At 37.1% G+C, this 20,096-nt stretch overlaps 1 protein-coding gene and 1 non-coding gene across 2 annotated transcripts; both read right to left on the bottom strand.

Moving 5' to 3' along the window:
- Window positions 1-325: 325 nt before the first annotated feature.
- LOC121104874 lies at window positions 326-450 on the bottom strand. The gene has a single exon (XR_005837248.1). It is a non-coding gene; the product is annotated as a small nucleolar RNA SNORA18 (small nucleolar RNA).
- A 2,331-nt stretch (window positions 451-2,781) lies between these two features.
- Window positions 2,782-3,714, bottom strand: LOC103672247 (olfactory receptor 4C16-like). Its single transcript, XM_008700915.2, has one exon. The coding sequence runs from the start codon at window positions 3,712-3,714 to the stop codon at window positions 2,782-2,784; it is 933 nt and encodes a 310-aa protein (XP_008699137.1).
- Between the last annotated feature and the right edge of the window lie 16,382 nt (window positions 3,715-20,096).

Raw genomic sequence — 20,096 nt, 5'->3', positions numbered from 1 at the left:
TACACACACACATACACACCCTATGTTTAATCCTCAGTTTTCATATCAAGCTGTGATTCTTTCAGTTGGGCTTATTTATCCAAATATTTTATGTGAATACAGACACACTGATGACTTTCTGATGGGATACTTTTCTACCTAGAAACTTTGGGATCTAATTTCTTCAAGCAATTTGCTTTAGGGTCCTCCGAGTATGAATTGAGTTTAAATCATATTCACCCCTATACTAGCACATCCAAGAATAATACAGACTTTGAGGATATGCCCATACCTAAGATTAAAAAAAAAAAAAAAAGGACTATCGGGTCTTTCGTACTTTTGGCAGCTCTCTCTTACAGTTCTTTCCACAGACCTAACAAATAGTTCTGTGAGTAAAGCAAACAACATATTCGATGAGGCATCTCCAATGATGTCAGTCTGCAGAACAAGCCGATCAGGATAGACCTCAACTCCAAACTTCTATTTTGTCACACTGTGAAAACACCCCCATCATTAAGTGCTCCCCTAGGTTACACTTGTACATAATGGCCATAGAATCCTTCAATTCTCTCATGTATGACATATTGTCTTAGAGCAAACCTGGACTCTCTTGCTTGGTCTTCCCTGTAACTTGAACCTAGTTAGATGTTTGGAAGCAATTAAGGGTATGAGAGGAATCTCAGGAGAAAACCAAATACCACTGTCTGACAACTTGCTCAAATGAGGTAATCACAAGTGTCTAGGCAAGGGAAGACTGTTGCTGCCCTCTTTCAAGAGAGAGGGAGCTACTTATGACAACCAAGAGGATGCAAGATCATCTGAGTTCATAGCTCTCCCTCTTCCCCACACAAATGTGTCTACTTTAGATGTCAGAGTCCTACTCTTTCCCTATCAAAACACTGACTTCGAAAAAAGAAAAATCCTGGTGAGGTTGCACATTCCATCACCTTTGCCGTTCCACTGTCTTTATCACAAAATTCTGAACCAGAGTTAGATCGTGATCTCCGTTGGCAAGAGACATGGTAACAACAGCCATGGGAACTCCATATCAGAAGCATGTCCAGAAGACGTTTTGAATAGAGTGTCTCTGGGGCAGTACCTAAATTAAATCCAATGTACTCCCCTTTTCATATATGCCTTGTCTTGAAATAGAAGAGGACTTCAACTAAAACTCTGCCAACTAAGATCTACTAAAGTGTGACCCTTGCAAGAGGAAAATCAGCAGCTATGATCAGTGATAAACTGCTTGAGATGGATAAATTCTGAATCTGAAAAAAAAAATGATGTATATATGTCATTAATGTTCATTGTGGAATTCACAGGATTCCATTCCCACACAGAGAAAGAGATGATTTTTTTTTTCAAGCTAAGAAGTTCTTTTATTCCTCTCTCTCTCTTTTTTTTTAAATTTTATTTTAAGTAGGCTCCACACCCAATAACGGGTTTAAATTCAGGAGCCTGAGATCAAGAGTCACATTCTCTACTGACTGAGTCAGCCAGGCGCCCCTCAGGCTAAGAAGTTCTAATATGCTGGGTACAATAAAGTTAATACAAACAGTAATTTTAATATAATTTAGTAATTTATAAATAAAAATATGTTCAAAATTAAAAAAATACTTATCTTAAATTTTCTATATGGATAAAAATAAACATAAGAAAACAGGTTGAAATCAGAAAGATTCTTAGTGATCATGTAACTCAATACTGCAATGTTGATGGATGGTGACAAAAGGTGCTATCCCTCTCCACTGCATAATACAGTTTTTATCCAAATATCTCAGTCTCTCCTAAATTACCCTCTTTTGTAGATTATATTAAAATTCACTAAGATAATTCATATCTGTGATGTAACTATTTCTGTTTCAAAGCCTGAAAGTACTCCTCTGAGTTTTAACGTTCCTTATCACTTATCACATTCAAATTTCCTGTTTCAACCCTTGGCTGCTTGTATGGTTAGCTTGTACCCCTCGTGAATATATCTACTAATTTGGGTCTTCTATGTTACAATCATAATAACTCATATTATTATTATAAATTGTATGACCCAAGAAAAACTTAACGCTTCCTCCAAATTAGAAATGATCATTTTAGAAGCAAAAAGTAGTTTTTAACAAAAGAATAATATGAGCACAACCCCAACTATCAGAACCTTCCTAAGGTAAAAAGATTCCTTCGGAAAGGTGAATATTCACACTATGTTCTGCCACTGTTCTAGAAGGATCTAAATAAATATGAGAAGAATTTGAAGGATAACCCCAAGAAATAGAAAGGAGATTACCTAACTTAGGAATTGTCTCTTAAAATGTGAAGATTTTAGAGTTAGTTGAATCTGGTGCTTTCTCCTCAGTCAACCGAGAAGAACAACCAAGTTGAAGGTCCATGATCAGACATGATGTGACTGAAGTGTCTAAAACAAAGGAAGTTATTTGAAGGAGGAAAAGTCTGCCAGGCTGTGAATGTAAGCATATAAATGCATACCTATAAACACAGAGCAACAGAAGTCAACATGAAGAAGGGCAGGGAAAACACTGGATCAAAACCACGGTAGTAGTAGGGAGGCAAGAGGGGCAGAGACACAGCAGTGAACATACATCTAAGGCATGTGTCTTGACATGGCTGTTTGTACCTGGTGTTGTCACTTCCTATACATGAAACTGGCTCAACACTAACCAGTGTACATGTCCATTCTTGAAGGAATGAATTCTTATGCCCCCTGATTATGTTAACAGCACAGTAAAAGGTAACATTCTCAATAGAATTCTAGACAAATCCAAACTATAAAGAAACATTCGAAACACCCATTCATCTTTTGTCATCTGAGATCAACTTCCTTCTCCATAATTTCCTCATGGCAGTTTTCACCTCTGCATTCCTCAGTGTGTAAATCAGAGGATTGATCAAAGGTGTTCCAAGTGTATAAAACACAGCTATCATCTTATCCATGGGGAAGGTGGTTGCAGGGCGTGTGTATATAAATATGCAAGGACCAAAGAACAAGATGACCACAATGATGTGGGAGATGCAGGTGGAGAGGGCTTTTCTCCTCCCTTCAGCACTGTGGTTTCTCAGAGAATACAAGATGATAACATAGGAGCATATCAGCACAACAAAACTCACTGTACAAATGGCCCCACTATTGGACACCAACAGGAGATTGATCACATAGATGTCTGCACAGGCAAGTTTCAACAAGGGCTGCAAGTCACAAAAATAGTGATCAATCACATTGGGACCACAGAAGGGTAAACTCAAGGCAAGAAAAATCTGAGCTAAAGAGTGCACACAGGACCCCAACCAGGCCATAGCCACCAGCACAGCACAGACCCGTCGACTCATGATGGTTGTGTAGTGCAGGGGCTTACAGATGGCCACATAGCGGTCAGCAGCCATGAGGATAAGGATGAAGATCCCCAGGCAGCCAAAGAAATGTAGTGAAAAGACTTGTATCATGCACTCACTAAAAGAGATAGTGGTCTTCTTCAAAAGGGCATCCACAATCATTCTAGGGGCTATGGAAGTACAGAAGCAGGTGTCCGATAAGGATAGGTGGAAAAGGAAGAAGTACATTGGACTCCCGAGTGTCTGGCTGGTCTTGATTGTAGTAATAATCAGAAAGTTAGCCAGCAATGTGGCCAAATAAAAAAGCAAGAAAGTGACAAACACTATTTTCTTTCTAACAGGATCCTGGGTCAACCCAAGCAGAATGAACTCAGTCACATTATTATTTAGCTTCATGATTTCATGAATGAGGAGAAGCCTGAGTGTGAAATTGTTGATCTGCAAAAAATAAAGGAATTAATTCATGGTGTGATGTGTGATTTTATGGAATATTTTAAGAAAAACAAATATTCCTCATCCTAAACATTTTAGGGGTTTCCTACAAGTCATTTCCACATTTTGTTCCACCATTTGTAATGACCACTTCATAGGGTCATTATGAGTCCCAACAACCTTGAGAGGGTTCTATCTTCCTGGAGCAGTCTTCAAATAAAATCTGTAGCATTTAAATGATTCTGATTAATTTTGCCAATTCAATGAATACAAAGTTAAAAGATACAGCTCCATTTTAACATTAATGTCATTATATTTTCAGGTTTAATAAATCTTTGGGCCCATTTTTCATGGTGTATCACTTGGCATTTTGGGTATATCTGCCCTTGGAGGTTTATGATATAAATATAAAATCAAACCTCATTTTTACTCTATAAAGAATATCTTCTTTGTGCATATATTTACCACCATATATTTGTTTTACATATTTATAGAGAATTTTTGTATATTTTTATATTATATATATATATAAGATACATATATTTTTATAAATATATAATATGCCCTCCTTCACTAAACATTTGCTCCCTGATATTACAGCTCGAAAAGAGAAACAGGAAATACTTATAGCTTCTAAATAATATGCTATTACCTTGAAACACATTTATGATATTTGTTATTTGACATACACTAATGCAGAAAAGGGAATGAATGCTCCTTGATAGTTGATAAGGAGGTCTTCAGTAATTACTTCGTGATAAAAGAAATTCTCACTCCTGTTCTCTTTGACATCCTTTATAGCTTTTCTTATAACATTACGTATCATGTTTAAATTCAGTTTCATGAGTGCTTTCTTAAGCTTCTCTTTGGAATAAGAATCTTTGAAAACCATTTATTCTCAGGATTTTATTCTCCATAGTTCCAATCCCAATGCCTTGTACTATGTAGGCACTTAGTATTTTTTTAATTAAATTTTCTCAAGTACCTCTTCAAATATAATCTTTATCTGATGGTTTTAGTAATACTCTGGTTACAAAACACATTCACATCATTAATCCCCTGTGGCCCTCTATCTACTATGTATGGCAGACAGTCAAATATCCTCCCAATTTATAAATCCAGGAAGTAAGCTGACATCAATTTTAAACAATGTAGTAATCATGGAGTAGAAGGTGTTGTATTCTGAAGAACATCACACACCCATGTAAGAATATGGGACTCTGACACCCATAAAAATAATCATCTTAAACATTAGCATTTTTGCATGAATCTTTAACCCATAAAGAATGCAAGGAGGGCCTTGACAGTTTTCATATCTTCCTGCAACTGAAGCATGTTTTGGTCCATGTCTTTGTACATTTTTTCCAAAGACATGTTAACACCTTTCATCTGGTTCTCCAAGGAATATGACATAAAAATGAGTTGCAATGATGTGGAGACAAATAACACTAGTAAAATAGCGTGTCTTCTAATAAGTATTGTACTTACCTCGACTTTTTCAACAAGTTTAGCGAACTTTGGAATGGCTGTATTTGTCAGCAGAGTAATAAACAAACTACGTGTTGGATTTGGAGGTAGCAGAGAAGAGCTGAAAGAAAAGCACACAGGAAAAAAAAAAACGTGGAGAATAGATGAGGGTGGAATATAGAGTGTCAGGTGGAACATTCTATCCTATAAATCTGTTTTACTGCAGCAGCCACAGGGAAAACCACTGTTTTCCTAAAGGGTTTCTTCAACTACCCAACCCTCCCTGATGCGGTTACACTAGACTTTTCTCTTTGGGAGAATCCCTACACTCATTTCTATGCAAAATCCACCATCTGTGGCAGTTAACAGCCTGTCCCTAGATTCTTTATCCCCAAACTGAAGAAGGATTAAAAAAGAAATATTCACATATATATGGTGCATTACCTTTCATTTACATGATGTCGTGTTGCCTCCACATTGCCATGTTTCCTCTAAACGTTCCATGAGAAGTAGTTATTCAGCTCTCAGACTAAATCTCAGATACATGTCAACAGCAAATTAAATTCTTACGATATTATTTTGGAAACATGTAAAGAATAATAATTCCATATTCTGATGCACAACTTTCTATTTATTTTTTTAGATTTATTTATTTATTTTAGAGAGACAGAAAGCAGGAGGGGGAGGGGCAGAGGGAGAGAAATAGAGAATCTCAAACAAACTCCCCACTGAGTGTACATCTGAATGTGGCACTCAATCCCAGGACCCCAAGATCATGACCAGAGCTAAAATCAAGAGTCAGCTGCTCAACAGGCGGAGGCACGCAGGCACCCCACAACTTTCTATTTAAAACTGTCATTTGGAGATGGGAAAGCTGGCATTCTCCAGAAGCTGTCAAGGTCAGTGCCTCATTTGAACTTTTCTCTAATTTCTCACCGGACATAAGCTCTTCTAACTTTTAATATCCATACTGAGGACTTATGCTCCTCAGCTACCTTACGTGAAAAGCATGTGTGAATATTTCTACATTCTGCTTCCTCAAGAAACTATAATAAACCTTACACCATGAAATTCATCCTTCCATCCCCACACAACAATGGAAAGCCACACAAAGACTTTCACATACCTGGTACTCCTAAAATATTTGCTGAGTTCAAAAGATTATTTTCTACCAAAGTTTACATTTCATTTTATTTCTTTTCTATATTAACAGTAAATTTTTGCAAAAAATTATTGTTTTTTCTGTTCCCTTCTCAGAGGAAGTAGGAGCAATAGTCACAAGACATATGGAAATATATATTTTAAAATATGTTGGATTATTCTATAACGACGCCTTTCTGAGTACAAAGGTGTAAGCAATCTGTCACTTACCTGTTAGAACACCATAAATTAGTGCCAAGTATTTCCATCCCTTTTTGAAAGCAGCCTTTCCATAGAACACTGAAAAAAAATGCCCATTCTGCATCCCAGAAGGAATATTTTAAGGCATAATGATATAAAATATTAGCACCCTAGAGAATACTATTCCCTAGTCTTCCCTTCTTTATTAGTCAGAAACATCCCAGATGTTGTAATATGTTTAACTTTTGGTTCAACAATTTACCACAAAATAGAATAAGATAACCCTCCTCAGACTCAGGTTTGGTGGTTTTAGGTGCTTATTGGTATTAGTTAGCTGGGCTGACCAAAGATACAGGGGAAAAAGGGAAAATAAAAATGAATGGTGCTTGAGGACAGGAAGAAGAAAAAACAGTGTCCTTGGCAAAAGAGGATGTGGGTCTTCAAGAAACTACTCTGATCCCACCCAGTGCCCTTAGTTAATCTTCTGTGCTTTAGGAGACAAGCTTCTCTAGCTCTTGTAATTTTTTTGCAAGTACAATCCAGGGAAGGCAATACAGAGTGTTCTAAAACCAGAGGTTTGTTCTGTGTGTTATAGCCAAGCCCCCCTCCCCCCAAAAAACCACAGATTTATAGCAAGTGATCTGAGGATTCTTGTGTATACTGAATAGATATCTCATAGTTTTTCAAATTTATTTCCATTTGTTTTGTTAACGAATACTAGTAAAAAGTCACTTGTTAAGGAATTCGCTTTATTGAAATAATTTTATTGCACCCATATTTATAAAATCCTTTAATAAACTATTTCTTTATCACTTTATATGTGGTATCTTTTCATTCACATAACTATTCCATGAAGTAGGAATTAACAATGTCATTTCATATGAAAAAAAAAAAAACAAAAAAACCCTAAAACTCATGAGAGTTAAGCAGCTTGTCAGCTTTCACATTTAGCAAGTTCAGTGTGGAGATCTGTATTAGTGATTCTCTTTTTTCATAGTTTTTCCTCATTCCACACATTTTCCTGACACCAGCCTAAATTGAAAACCAGAAAGTAGTAGAAAGTGGTGATGAAGGAAATTTCTAATGGCTAGCAAAGGTATATCAGGTTGAGGAGTTTAGAATTAATAGTAAAGCAGCGAGAATAACTTGAAACACAGGTAGGTAGCCACAGAATATATGAGTGAAAATGTTCAGTGGGCACTTGGATTTTTTTTAAAGTATGAATTTCAAGATAAGACTGTAGAACTAGATTTTGATATTACTACTTGCAAACGATAGTTAAAATCAAGAAATTGGGTAAGGTCCCTCCACACCCCTTCCTCCTAGATAGTATGGAGAAGTGAGCCATCAACAAATTGTAGGGTTACGTCAAAATTTAAAGGAATACCTGAAGATCCTTAAGAAGCACATTCAAAGAATCATGAGTAAAATCACAAGAGGACAGTGATTTGGAACCCAAAGGAGTAGAGTTTCAGGAAGGAGTAAATTTTCTGCATAAGATGGCTATCTGAGCATTAGTACCTAAACCACAGATGCATATAAATTCTGATTGAAATGATCAGCTCCTGGACAATTAAAAATAGGAAAATTTTGCATGTGGACCAGAAACCAAGAATTCTGATTTTATTCCTCAAAATCTTCACAAGTTCCCCAAACTTCAAATACTCATTGACTGTGGGAATTACCACTATCTTATTCTCCACCATATCTACTAGTAAGCATTTATAAAAACCATTTCATATTGTGCATTAAGTTATCTATTGGTTACTAAGTGAATGAATGAATTAAACAAGTAAACCAAACTGAAAAAACGTTTGAATGGGGGCACTGGGTTGGCTCAGTCAATTAAGGGTCAGCCTTTGGCTCAGGTCATGATCCCAGAGTCCTGGGATTGAGTTCAGCATCAGGCTCCCTGCTCAGTGGGGACCCTGCCTCTCTCTCTCTCTCTCTCTGTCTTTCATGAATAAATAGATAAAATCTTTTTTTAAAAAAAAAAGCTTTGTGATAATTTATAATTACTCCTGAAAAATTACCTCATGATGGTAGATGAAATAAGCTGGAGAGATCCTTTCTGAACTACTCTAAAACTACTAATTTAGAAAGACAGCAGACTGAAATGAGGTCAGGTCTTGGGAGACAACTGATAATCATCTAGGAGTCCCTCCAGTGGTGTGCCTCAGTAGCACTTAGTGTCAATGGCACTGAGACACTGAATCCCACTAAACATCAAATAGGACCTTGAAAATGTCAGGTTGTCTTCATAATACAGTGTGATAGTTTCCATGAAGTGGTGTAGAATGTAGCATCAATACGGAGGACCTTTGGTGGACATTTGCTGGTTTGATGAAACATATCTAACACTTCAGCAGGTACACCTTGCCTGCCTCCTGAAGATGCTAAAGATGAGCTATAAGAACCACCTTAGTGAACGCTGATTGATACTACCTGAAAGGAGTTTGTCTTCCTTCTTTGAAGGAACTTTGATTTTTCCTCTGAGGACCCACAAATTCTCCATTTGTAGTATGAGATATGAGTAGCGTTATGCATCAAGGGTGGGAATATGACTCCTGTGTGGTCGGTCAGAAAGCATTTCCCCCAGTTGTAATGATTAGGTCAGGGATTTATTAGCAAGCAAATGAAAAGCAAACTCAAAATATTTGCTTGGACTCTTGAATAAAGTCATTTTTTTTCCTAGTAGAGTTTCTTGAGTGGAGTACCTGGGACTCTTGCCTATGATCTTGCCATAGGTGGAGAGAGACTTATCTAAAATGGAGCCAACCCAAAAGGAAGCAGAGCCAGCAGACAAGCAGAAGAAACCCATTTATCAAAAAATTTTAACTATAGAATTTGCACATTTCCAACTATTTTATCATCTTTTATTCATTTTACATTACTGTTCTTTGCATTCATTTAAATAATATAATGAATATATGTATGCTTAACTCTATCCCAAGTGCTAAAATATTACCAATAATTAAATCCATTTAGCCCCTTCCTTATCTGGTCCCCTCCTTCAACCTGAAGGTAACCAATACCCTGATTTTTGAATATATCATTACCTTGCTCTTAAAACTAAAATATCCTAATTAAATATATATACATGTGTGTGTATATATATATATATATAGAGAGAGAGAGAGAGAGAGAGTTCAGTTTTTCCTAGATTTGAAATTTAAAGAACATAGCAAAGGGATAAAGAAAGGGGGGTTAATCAGAAGGGGGAATGAAACATGAGAGACTATGGACTCTGAGAAACAAACTGAGGGCTTCAGAGGGGAGGGGGGTGGGGGAATGGGATAGACCGGTGATGGGTAGTAAGGAGGGCACATACTGCATGGTGCACTGGGTGTTATACGCAACTAATGAATCATCGAACTTTACATCAAAAACTAGGGATGTACTTTATGGTGACTAACATGATATAATAAAAAATATTATTATAATTTTAAAAAATAAACAAAAAAAATAAAGAACATAGCAGACTATATGCAGACTTCTAGGAATTGCTTTTATTTTTTCATTCAACGTTATGTATGTTACCAAGTTTTATATTGTTTTTTAAATGCAATTGTGGATTTATTTTTGCTGTCATAACATACTCTACTGTATGATTATTTCAAAATATATTTACCCATTATCCTGTCAATGAATATTTGATTACTATGAACAATAACTATGAACATTTTTAAATATGTCTCCTACAAATGTAATTGGTAGGTTGCAGTATGTGGCAATATTTAGCTTTACAAGGTAGTATCATAAATTTCCACAAGGGGTCCAGGAAATGCAATCAAATATGTGCCAAAAAAGAAGAGACTAGAACATTTATAAACAGATCAAATACATCCACTTGATGAGGGGAGAATTAAGTTAAAAAAATGTTCTATTTTGCTGTTGTTGTTTTACTTAAAAATACGGATAAATTTGCAGTCCACAAAACAATCTGGGTCTGTATTTTTCACTGTCAATTTAAAAAAGGCAATTTTTAGCAATATAATGAGATAGATGGTAGCTATACATGTGGCGAACACAGTATAATGTATAAAATTGTCAAATCACTAAGTTGTACGCCTGAAATTAACACTGTGTGTCAATTATACTCAAATTTAAAAATTGCCAATTCTTAGCCACTTTATCTGTGTCATATTTAGAATAAAATTTTTGAGCACTAAAACAGACTGATGTCCTGTGAATGGAAAAGAGTTTCTATGAAACAGAAGAACTTTCCCTTATTTACTAGATAATATTAGAATATGGGATCTAGAAAGTTAGATTTGAGGTATATGATTCCACTTTTATTAACAAGAAGCATACATGTACAAATATTTCCATCTACTCCTACATACCTATATTAATTACAGATGACTTGTAGGAGGTTAGGCGAAGCATGGTAATGAATTAGAGAATTGCATGGTATCATAAAGTTCTTTGTTCCCTAGAATATGGCCTGGGCTCAAAAGCCTAGTCAAGAATAAGATCTTCTGTTTGGAAAATGATAATGAAATGCATATTTTTTACTCTCTTATTGATAGGTTACAAACCCCTATAAATAGATGAACTTCCAGCTCCTTGAGTCCTAAGAGGACCTGGTACCTTCTAACAGACTGCCTGCAGAACCTCTTAAAGAACTTCTTAGAAGTGAAGAACTAAAAAAGATAGCCTAATTAAAATAGATTTACCTTCATCCTATTTCATAATTTAAACACCCAATTTGAAGAGGTAGTGGAAGGAGATGAATAGGTGAAGCACAGAGGATTTTTAGGGCAGTAAAAACAATCTGTATGACACTATAATGACGGATATATGTCATTATACATTTGTCCAAACCCACAGAATATACAAGAGCAAGAGTGAACCTTAAGGTGAACTACAGACCATGGGTGACTGTGACGTGTCGATGTAAATTCAACTGTAACAAACATATGGTTCTGGTGGGGGATGTTGATAATGAGGAGGCAGTGCACGTGTGGGGGCAGGAAATTCATGGGAAATTTCTATGCCTTCCTCTCCATTTTCCTATGAACCTAAAAGTGTTCTAATAAAATGATTTACTAGCTGATGCATAGACTTTTATACACATATGCCAGGTTTTTTTTTTTTTTCCAAGGTATAGTTTCTTGAAGTCATGATCTATCCTGAAGCTATAACAATGATGTATTCTTTAGGTCAGCCTCACTTACAGATGTCTTGGAACTCCAGCCCCTGCCTTTGGCTCATGACACAGGGAAAGAAAAAGTGGATTCCCTGAGGTACACAGCAAACTGTGGTCAATAACTCCTTCCCACATGGTCTCTTGGTCTCCGAGGCTGATGCAATCCTTTAATTATCAGAATGTGTGGTGCGAAACCACCTCCACACTAACAGGCCCTTTGTTTATCAAGTCCCCAGTGACAACTTCTTTCAGCAACAATGGTTTCTTGGCAAGAAGCTTCAGTGCCAAATCCTACTACTGAGCTACTGAAAAGGGCTGCTCTGAACAGGCTTAAAATCCCCCAACATAATGAAAGATTTTCTGAAGACATTACATCAGCCACCTTGAATGGAATCTTTGTATCTCTGTCTCCAGTGCCCTGCCCAGTCATGAACTGCAACTGAAGACTCCTGTCTCTCTCTGTAACCATAAGCTCATGCCAACTCCCTGCTTTTACTCAGAACATCTTCCTGCGATCGCTCTTCTCCTGCTTCCTATCACTCAGAGCATGGGCACAGCGCCATCTACACATTCAAGACTTGTGTGATCCATTGAAGCATCCACTGTTTACACATATGGCACCTAAGTGTACCTTGATGATGTGCAAATCACTGTTCTCATATTTGCAGAAGACTTTTAAGTAGGGATGCTCTGAAGCTCAGCTTCAGTCTGGGTATTCAGCCAAAATAATTTATCAGTTTAGACTTCAGCATTTGAAAGGCTGAAGAGACCAGGGCCTGCATCAGTGTCATTTCTGGTTGTCTCTGCCCTTCAGGAATAGGACTGCATTGGACTGGGTCCAATCTGCCTAATGGTACAATTACAGATTAGTCATGGCATTCAGATTCACTGTCGATATATGAATATTTACTTTCAAATATTAATGACCGTTCTAAGTGTGACTTGGAGAAAATACCTCCTTTTATGTTTTTATTTTTTTCACTTTGGTTTTCTTCTGGATTTGAAATATTTTGGATATGATTTGGACCATCATTCTTTTTTTTTAATGTTTTTTTATGATATTATGTTAGTCACCATACAGTACATCCCTGGTTGGACCATCATTCTTATAATACCAATAATTAGAATACTAACATCTTTCCCAAAATGTGAGCACACACATGACAGCCACAGCTGCAACGGACAGCAAATCACTTCAGGAACAGGCACAAATAGGATCACAAAGCAAATGAAATCGCACAAGTTCTTTTTCCTTTTTTTTTTTTTAAATCTAATGCCTCATTGATAAAGAAAGGAATCCTATTTTTGGTTCTTGCCTCAAACTAATTAGCCAAATCATCTAATAAGGCTAGCACAGTCCTGTAATATTTAAATTATAATATTTAATTCTGAAAGATTTAAATCTCTTAAAGAATGAAATTTACCTTTAAAAATATTTTTACTTTTTGTTTGGTTTGGACATTTGTAGAGAATGATAAGCACTGAAAAGGGTCTTTATGGATTCCTGCAATGAGACATTGAAGAAAGTTTCCAGCATAGGGCAGAAAGGAGGAAGGAAAGAAAGAAACATTAAGATGCAGGATACTGGGTCAAGTTAGAAACACAGTCTTTAAAAGGAAGGAAAATCAGCTTTTCGGGAAACTATCCAGGGTTAGTAAATGCTCTAGGTACCACATCTGGTACCCACAAAGATCTTCAAAATAATCTCTCAGATTGCTTCCCAGCGGAGCCTGCTACAACAGAAAATGACCTCTGGTTCCCAGCTACTGAAAGAAGACTGAAGATTTAAAAAATACCAACATTTCTGTTCTTGTGGTGTTTTGATAACCTTGGAGCATGAAAAGTGTCATGAACAGTAAAATTCTCAAATACATTGGACCGTGAGAAGCTGAGCTCTTCTGAGAACATGAAGCAGGACTTTCTCAATCATTCGTGTCTTTCCACAAATACTCCTAAAACTAGAAGAGGTTCCCAAAATATAAAGGACAGGTCCTTCTCTTCCCTGTAATTTTAAGAAAATACCACTTTTACTGTCTTTTTTTCCTTCCCACTTCTTTCAATCCTTAACTTTCCCCTCTGCTTAATCTTGTTAGGAAAGCCGCTCACTTCCAGCTGCCCTCGCATCATTATTAGAAAAGCCTTCTCTACCACAAAGCTGCAATACACCTTGCCATAATTTCCTTTACTTCACTGGCAAGTATTTTCTATTTAAAATTTTAACTATTTTTATTTCCCATGGTATAAAGAATATTTTTCCATATAGCTATTCACACACTGTCTTAGCAACTCTTTTGAATCATTTATTTTTCCCAGTATTTAAATATCACATTAACTTTATTCCAAAATCTTATACATATTATGTCCTATTTCAAAGATTTGTGTTCAGCTTCAGTGATACGTCTATTCCATTGTTATACACGTTTGTAAATATTTGTGGCTGGGTGCTATATTTAACTGATAGACTTTTCCCCCCATTTTTTGCTCAAATTACCTGTCAATGTTTTGCATATTTATTTTTCAAGGGGAAACAATTTGTCTACTTAAAACTATATATTATTAGTGGTTTTACTGGGGAACTCTTTCATGTGTAGGTTAACTTGTGGAGAGTTGAGATCTTTGGATGCTTTGTCTCTTTCAGATATCAGGCAGAATTAGAGGAAGCAATCCCTGGCAACCACAAAGGACCTGGAAAAGTCTGGGTTTCCCACATACCAGAATAGAGAACCTCATAATTCACAAAGCACTAAGTAAAGTATTCAAAAGTGCATTGCCTCAATAGGGAGGAAATCTTAATCATAAAATAACACTGTTCGAGTCCCATTTAACAAAGTTCAAGAACAATTATAGAAATGCAAAAATATCCAGCAACCAAGGTAAAAGTTGTCATGTCTGACAGCCAATCAAACATTACCCAACATGTAAAGAGACAGGAATATACCATCCATTACATGGGAGCAAAAACAACCCATTCAACGTCCCCATGCACACACACATAGAATACGACAATGATTATAGTATTAGTAAATGAGTACATTAAAATTATTATCACTGTACTAAATATCTTCATAAAAGTAGAGGAAAAGATTGAATATGGTAAGTAGAGACATGGGAAACAAAAAAAGCCAAGTTAAAAAGCTAGTGATTAAATACATAATAACTGAGATGAGAATAGAAGATGAACAGATTGGCCACTGCAGCAGAAGAGAGTAGTAAACTTGAAGACACTACAATAGAAACCATCAAAATGAAAACAGAGGGGAAAAAACAAAGGACTGAAAACAAATACACAGAGCATCCATGAGCTAGGAAAACACTTCAAAAATCCTAGTGTATGAATAATTGGAACCTCATAGAAGAGGATGGGAGAAAGGACAGAAAACAGAAATAATAGCCAAATTATATCCAAATTTAATGAAAACTCTATATCCACAGAGTCAAGAATCAAACAAGGCACAAAGTCATGATGTACACCACACTCAGAGATACATCATGATACATTGGTCAAAACAGTGATAAAAAGAAAATGCAAAACAGCCCAAGGGAAAAGACAATCTATGTATAGCAGAATAAAGATAAAAATCACAGCAAACTTCCCATCAGAAACACTGTAGACCAGTGGAGCAGAAGAGAATGGAGCGACATCTTTTAAATACTCAAACAAAAACTGTCCACCTCGAATTCAATACTCACCAAAAACAACTTTAAAAACAAAGCTGAAGTGAAGACGGTCAGACATACCAAATTCAAGAGAGTCTTCAGGACCAGCCATCGCTACAAGGAGGGCTAAGGAAGTCCTCTAGTGAGCAGATAAGTCCTACCAACTGGGACTCTGGATCTGAAAGCAATGAAGACCAGCAGGAGTGGTAAATATATGTGCAAATACAAGTCATACGATTTCTACATCAGCAAAAGCCCACAATAACTCGTTTTTCTTACTCTAGAAGGTGTGCTTCGTTAAACATAAGAGAGTTTCCATTTTAATACTTTCCCATCCAGGTACCAAATATTTAAAACCTAAATTTAAATGTCCTCTGTCAAGAGGCTATATCAGTAGCCACAACCTCCCTCCTAAATCCCTGCAAGTTAAGTCTGCAAGCTTCCCATAAAACAGCCCCAAACCAGGCTCAAAGCTGAATGTGGTGCAATTTCTAAAGCCTTGTGGACTGTGAGATATATCAGAAATGTAACAAAAAATGTTCTCGTCTTCAAGAGAGAACCAAGAGATTTTAAGGAATGGCTCTGTGCTATAATTCAGGGATCTAGCAGCTTTCTCAGGTTTCTATCAGCTTAGATAACCTCCTCCCTCTGAGATTGGAAATGGTCACCCAAAGAGCAGAAGCTACATGAGCCAGCCCTATGGTCCTGCAATTGTGTGCTCTGGTGGGAAATGAAACTGTGTGAGTAAAGTGACTTTAATAATCTATTCCATGAAAACGGATTTGAACAACATTTACAACAGTAAGTATGATGAAGTGGAAGGATCTTGCTATTTATAGGAAGAGGTAGCAACATGTATTTGGGACAAAATCAGCAGTAGACAACACTCTCCAGATGGCCGCTGGGTAGCAATAGCAGGGTTCACATCTGGTTTGCTGCCAGATTTGAGGTGTTTTGAAATCTAGTTGGAGAAGGTGTCAAATAAACCATTTACAGACCTTGTGACTACAGCACAACACTGTTCAGATCTTTAAGAGAAAAACAGGAGAAAGGATTTTAAACCAGGAGGAAAAAGGAAAGGCTTATTACTAAAAAGAATTGAAAAAATATATTTTTAAGGGGGGATTTGTCACACCTGTGGACAGATAAACTAAGCCAATGTTACGACAAAGCTCAGATAAAGACCAATTTCCAGAACGATTTCCTAAACAGGTAAAGGAAAAAGCCAACACCTTCGTCCTGTTCAGATGAGGATGACCTGGTTAATGGTAACTTCTGTGGCTTCTACACCCCTTTGGTTAACTTGACTCTTATGAGATCTTTCCACAAGGTGGCATTCAAGTCAAGTAGTAGGTTAAATCCGGGCTCCAAGTTTCACCTAGCCCCAGAGGATTTTGTACTTTGTCCATTCAGTTCCCTATTTACCTTGGTTTCTTGATTTCCCTTCTACTGTGCTGGTCACTCTTCATTCTCCTGTTGATTCCGCCTTTTCTGACTGCTAAGGTTGTACGTCCTAGGTCCTCTTTTCCTCTGTCAATACGCACAGCTGCAGTAAATGCATCCAATCCCATAGCTGTAAATGTTACGTAACTGCTGAATATTCACACATTTACAGCTGCATTCCAGATGCACTTGTGTATCTAACCGCCTGTCCAAATCTCCACTTCGTTGTCGTATAAAATCTCAGTATCAAAATGTCAAGAAATGAACTCCTGATTCCACTTCCAGTCACAGCTCCCCACCCTCCCACCACTACCGTGCTCCTCTCTCAGGAAAGGCTTTTTCTTCTTGATTGATGGAAAGTCCATCCTAGCAATTTCCCAGGTCAAAATCTTTAAGTCACTGTTGGCTCTTCTCTTCATACCTCATATCCAATCTGATATAGAATTTTGCTAGTTCAATGTCCTATATACTAAAACATAGCTTTATTTGGTGCATAAATTCCTGTAGATAATATTTGTTAATTGAATTTCAATTACACCTTCACTTATTAAAAAAGTAATAATTTGACTCACAGGGTGCCTGTGCGGCTCAGTCGGTTAAGCACTTGACTCTTGATTACAGCTCCGGCCATGATCTCAGGGTCATGAGATTGAGCCCCTCATCCTCCCTGCTGACCATGGAGCCTGCTTAAGATCTCTGTCTCTCCTTCATCCTCTGCTCTCTCTAATCCCCACTCGTTCTCTCCCTCTATGTCACTTTCTCTCTCACCTGTGCACATGTGCACATGCACAAAAAAATTTTTAAAAATAAAATCTGACTAACTAGTTGGAAAATTATGACAAAATTGTCACACTTCATCACCTGTAATGCAGAATGCATACTTGACAGAGAAACATGTAAAAATTCCCTGATAATCATAATTTATGTTAAATTATCACAATGCCTTTCTTCTTTCAAAGCACCGTACATCTCTCAACCCCCTCCCTGAATCTGCTGAAAATCTGTTAACTCTAGAGCTTGGCATTCCCACTACAGGGCAACTGCACTTCTAAGGATCCCTTTGCTTACTCGAGTTTTGAACAATTACACTTGCTTCCAAGAAGTCTAATTCCTGGGGAGTATTACACATAATACTTAACTACTAAAAATGACAAAAGTTGCCATTATTGATGAAAATTAGAAATGATGGAAATTCAAGTAAGAATAAAAGACTGCTGGCTTCTTTTTGTCATCTGAGAGTCATATGCTGCCTGGGAGGCTGCAATACACACGTGGACAAGTCAAGGGTAAACACTGGAAAAGTATGGAAAAATATACCGTTTCATATTAGTTAAGGACACAGGAGTTATGTAATATCAACATAAATGAATGGTAGTCCAACTGAAAGACACCGAGAGCTCAGTGAGGGAGGTGCTAAAATGATTATGAATGAGAAACAAAAATTAAAAATAGGCAACAGCAAAACAGGAAATAGTAAGACTCTGAGAAGTGTTGTAAGTCAGTTTGACTACGTCAGGGTAGAGAATCTTGACAAGTTAGGAATTCTTTTAAAGAACCAAGTTTACACCAGAATCAAAATGTTAAACTAAATAAAAAAATAAAATAAAATTAATGGTAAAAAGAAGAAGAAGCAGAAGAAGAAGCAGAAGAAGAAGCAGAAGAAGAAGCAGAAGCAGAAGCAGAAGCAGAAGAAGAAGAAGGAGGAGGAGGAGGAGGAGGAGGAGGAGGAGGAGGAGGGAGAAGAAGGGCCACCAAGTCTTGTTTTCCACTATGTGGTAGAGCTGCTCAGGGATATCAGTTGGCATTGAATAACTTCATGAAATTTAGAAAGTGATTATGCTAAATGGAGAGAAAAATGCCTGTTAAGAAGCACGTGGCTCTGTTGGGTGATTACACATGTGGCCACTCTGTAACTGCGGTACAGATCACCATACGGGAGCAAATAATTAGATGCTTAATGCTGATCTAGACTTCTGCTGTGGAGCGACATTGCTATGGCCCGTGTGAGGTTCTTGCCCAGTGGGAACACCCTGTTATTACAGCAGATGGGTGCAAATTCAGCGGGTCGGGGAATAGCTCCTCCATCAGTGGAGAACCAGCCTCAGGGGATGAAACCAGCATGGTGTCCTCTGGGGCATGTCACCGCTGCCCACACAGGCTCTCTGGGCTCCCACAGCACAGGTCCACCATGAAAAAGGAGAACTTTAATCTCACAATGTGTCTTCTAAGAAGGTGAACAAGAGCGGTTTTCTACTTCAGTCTAAGAATACAATCAACTAGGGTTCAAAAAGATGCCGGAATGATTCGGTAAACACCGTACTTGCATATCTTGTAGCAATCATCCTTAATTAGAAGGAAAGTAAATCCCTTGGTAAACCAGAAAGGCTATTCCCTCCTCAGGATCATAAATACTTAAGTCTTGTGTTTTACATCTCTCTTTGAAAGCAATACAAATCCTAGTTCTCCAAATTTTTTCAAAGTTTTTATTATGTTATGTCACCATACAGTATATCATTAGTTTTTGAGTTCTCCAAATTTGACTAAGATATAATAATTGTATGATTTTTACCTTGTTTATGTCCCAGCGAGCTTGCCTCCACAGTCAGAAAAACCAAGTTAGAAAAATTGCACCTGGCTCCTGGACTCTCTGTGACCAAATCTTGAGTTTGGTAAGATCTTGGGTTAAATAACATTAGAATCTTTATGTATACGACTTTCCATTGTTGACCAACTGTAAAAACTCAGATCTATTAATCACCTGTATTATTTGCTTTAAGTATATCATATGCAGATTTTACTCAATTCATAGAATTATTTGTTAGAAATTAACTTCAAAATGTAACATGAAATTAATCAATCACATTGAATAAGTACATACACAGCTATTACTCTTAAAGTACGTGAGTAATCCATGCTTAATACCTGTTTGCTTTATCTGTAAGCAACACTTATTCGCTGAATGAGGAAACCTGATTATGAACTTGAGTTCTAACTTGAGTTAGATTAAGTTATTTTGCTTGATCTACTTTTGTGTCCTTTTCTGCAAATTTTTCAAAACTAAATGAATGAGTGTGTACTTCGGCTTGAAAATTGGTAAATAAAACAAGTAGGTATCTAGAAACTGCTCACAAGCAACAAGAAAAGGGATGGATAATGTACCTGCAGAGAATTACTAGGAGATTCTCTAATGGACTTTCTTTCAATTTCACTTCTCATCTTCCTTCCTTCTCACTCTATCTCCCTTTCTCCTACCCTCTGCCCTCTCTTTGTCCCCTCTCTCATTCCA

The sequence above is a fragment of the Ursus maritimus genome, unplaced genomic scaffold, assembly GCF_017311325.1.
Source record: "Ursus maritimus isolate PB19 unplaced genomic scaffold, ASM1731132v1 scaffold_23, whole genome shotgun sequence".
Taxonomy (NCBI): Eukaryota; Metazoa; Chordata; class Mammalia; order Carnivora; family Ursidae; genus Ursus; species Ursus maritimus.
The sequence above is the reverse complement of the archived record's forward strand: the minus strand, read 5'-3'. Positions and strand labels throughout refer to the sequence as shown.

Bases quoted from the DNA above. Each gene is read 5' to 3' on its own strand.
- LOC103672247 (XM_008700915.2), bottom strand. From the start codon at position 3,714: ATGAAGCTAAATAATAATGTGACTGAGTTCATTCTGCTTGGGTTGACC.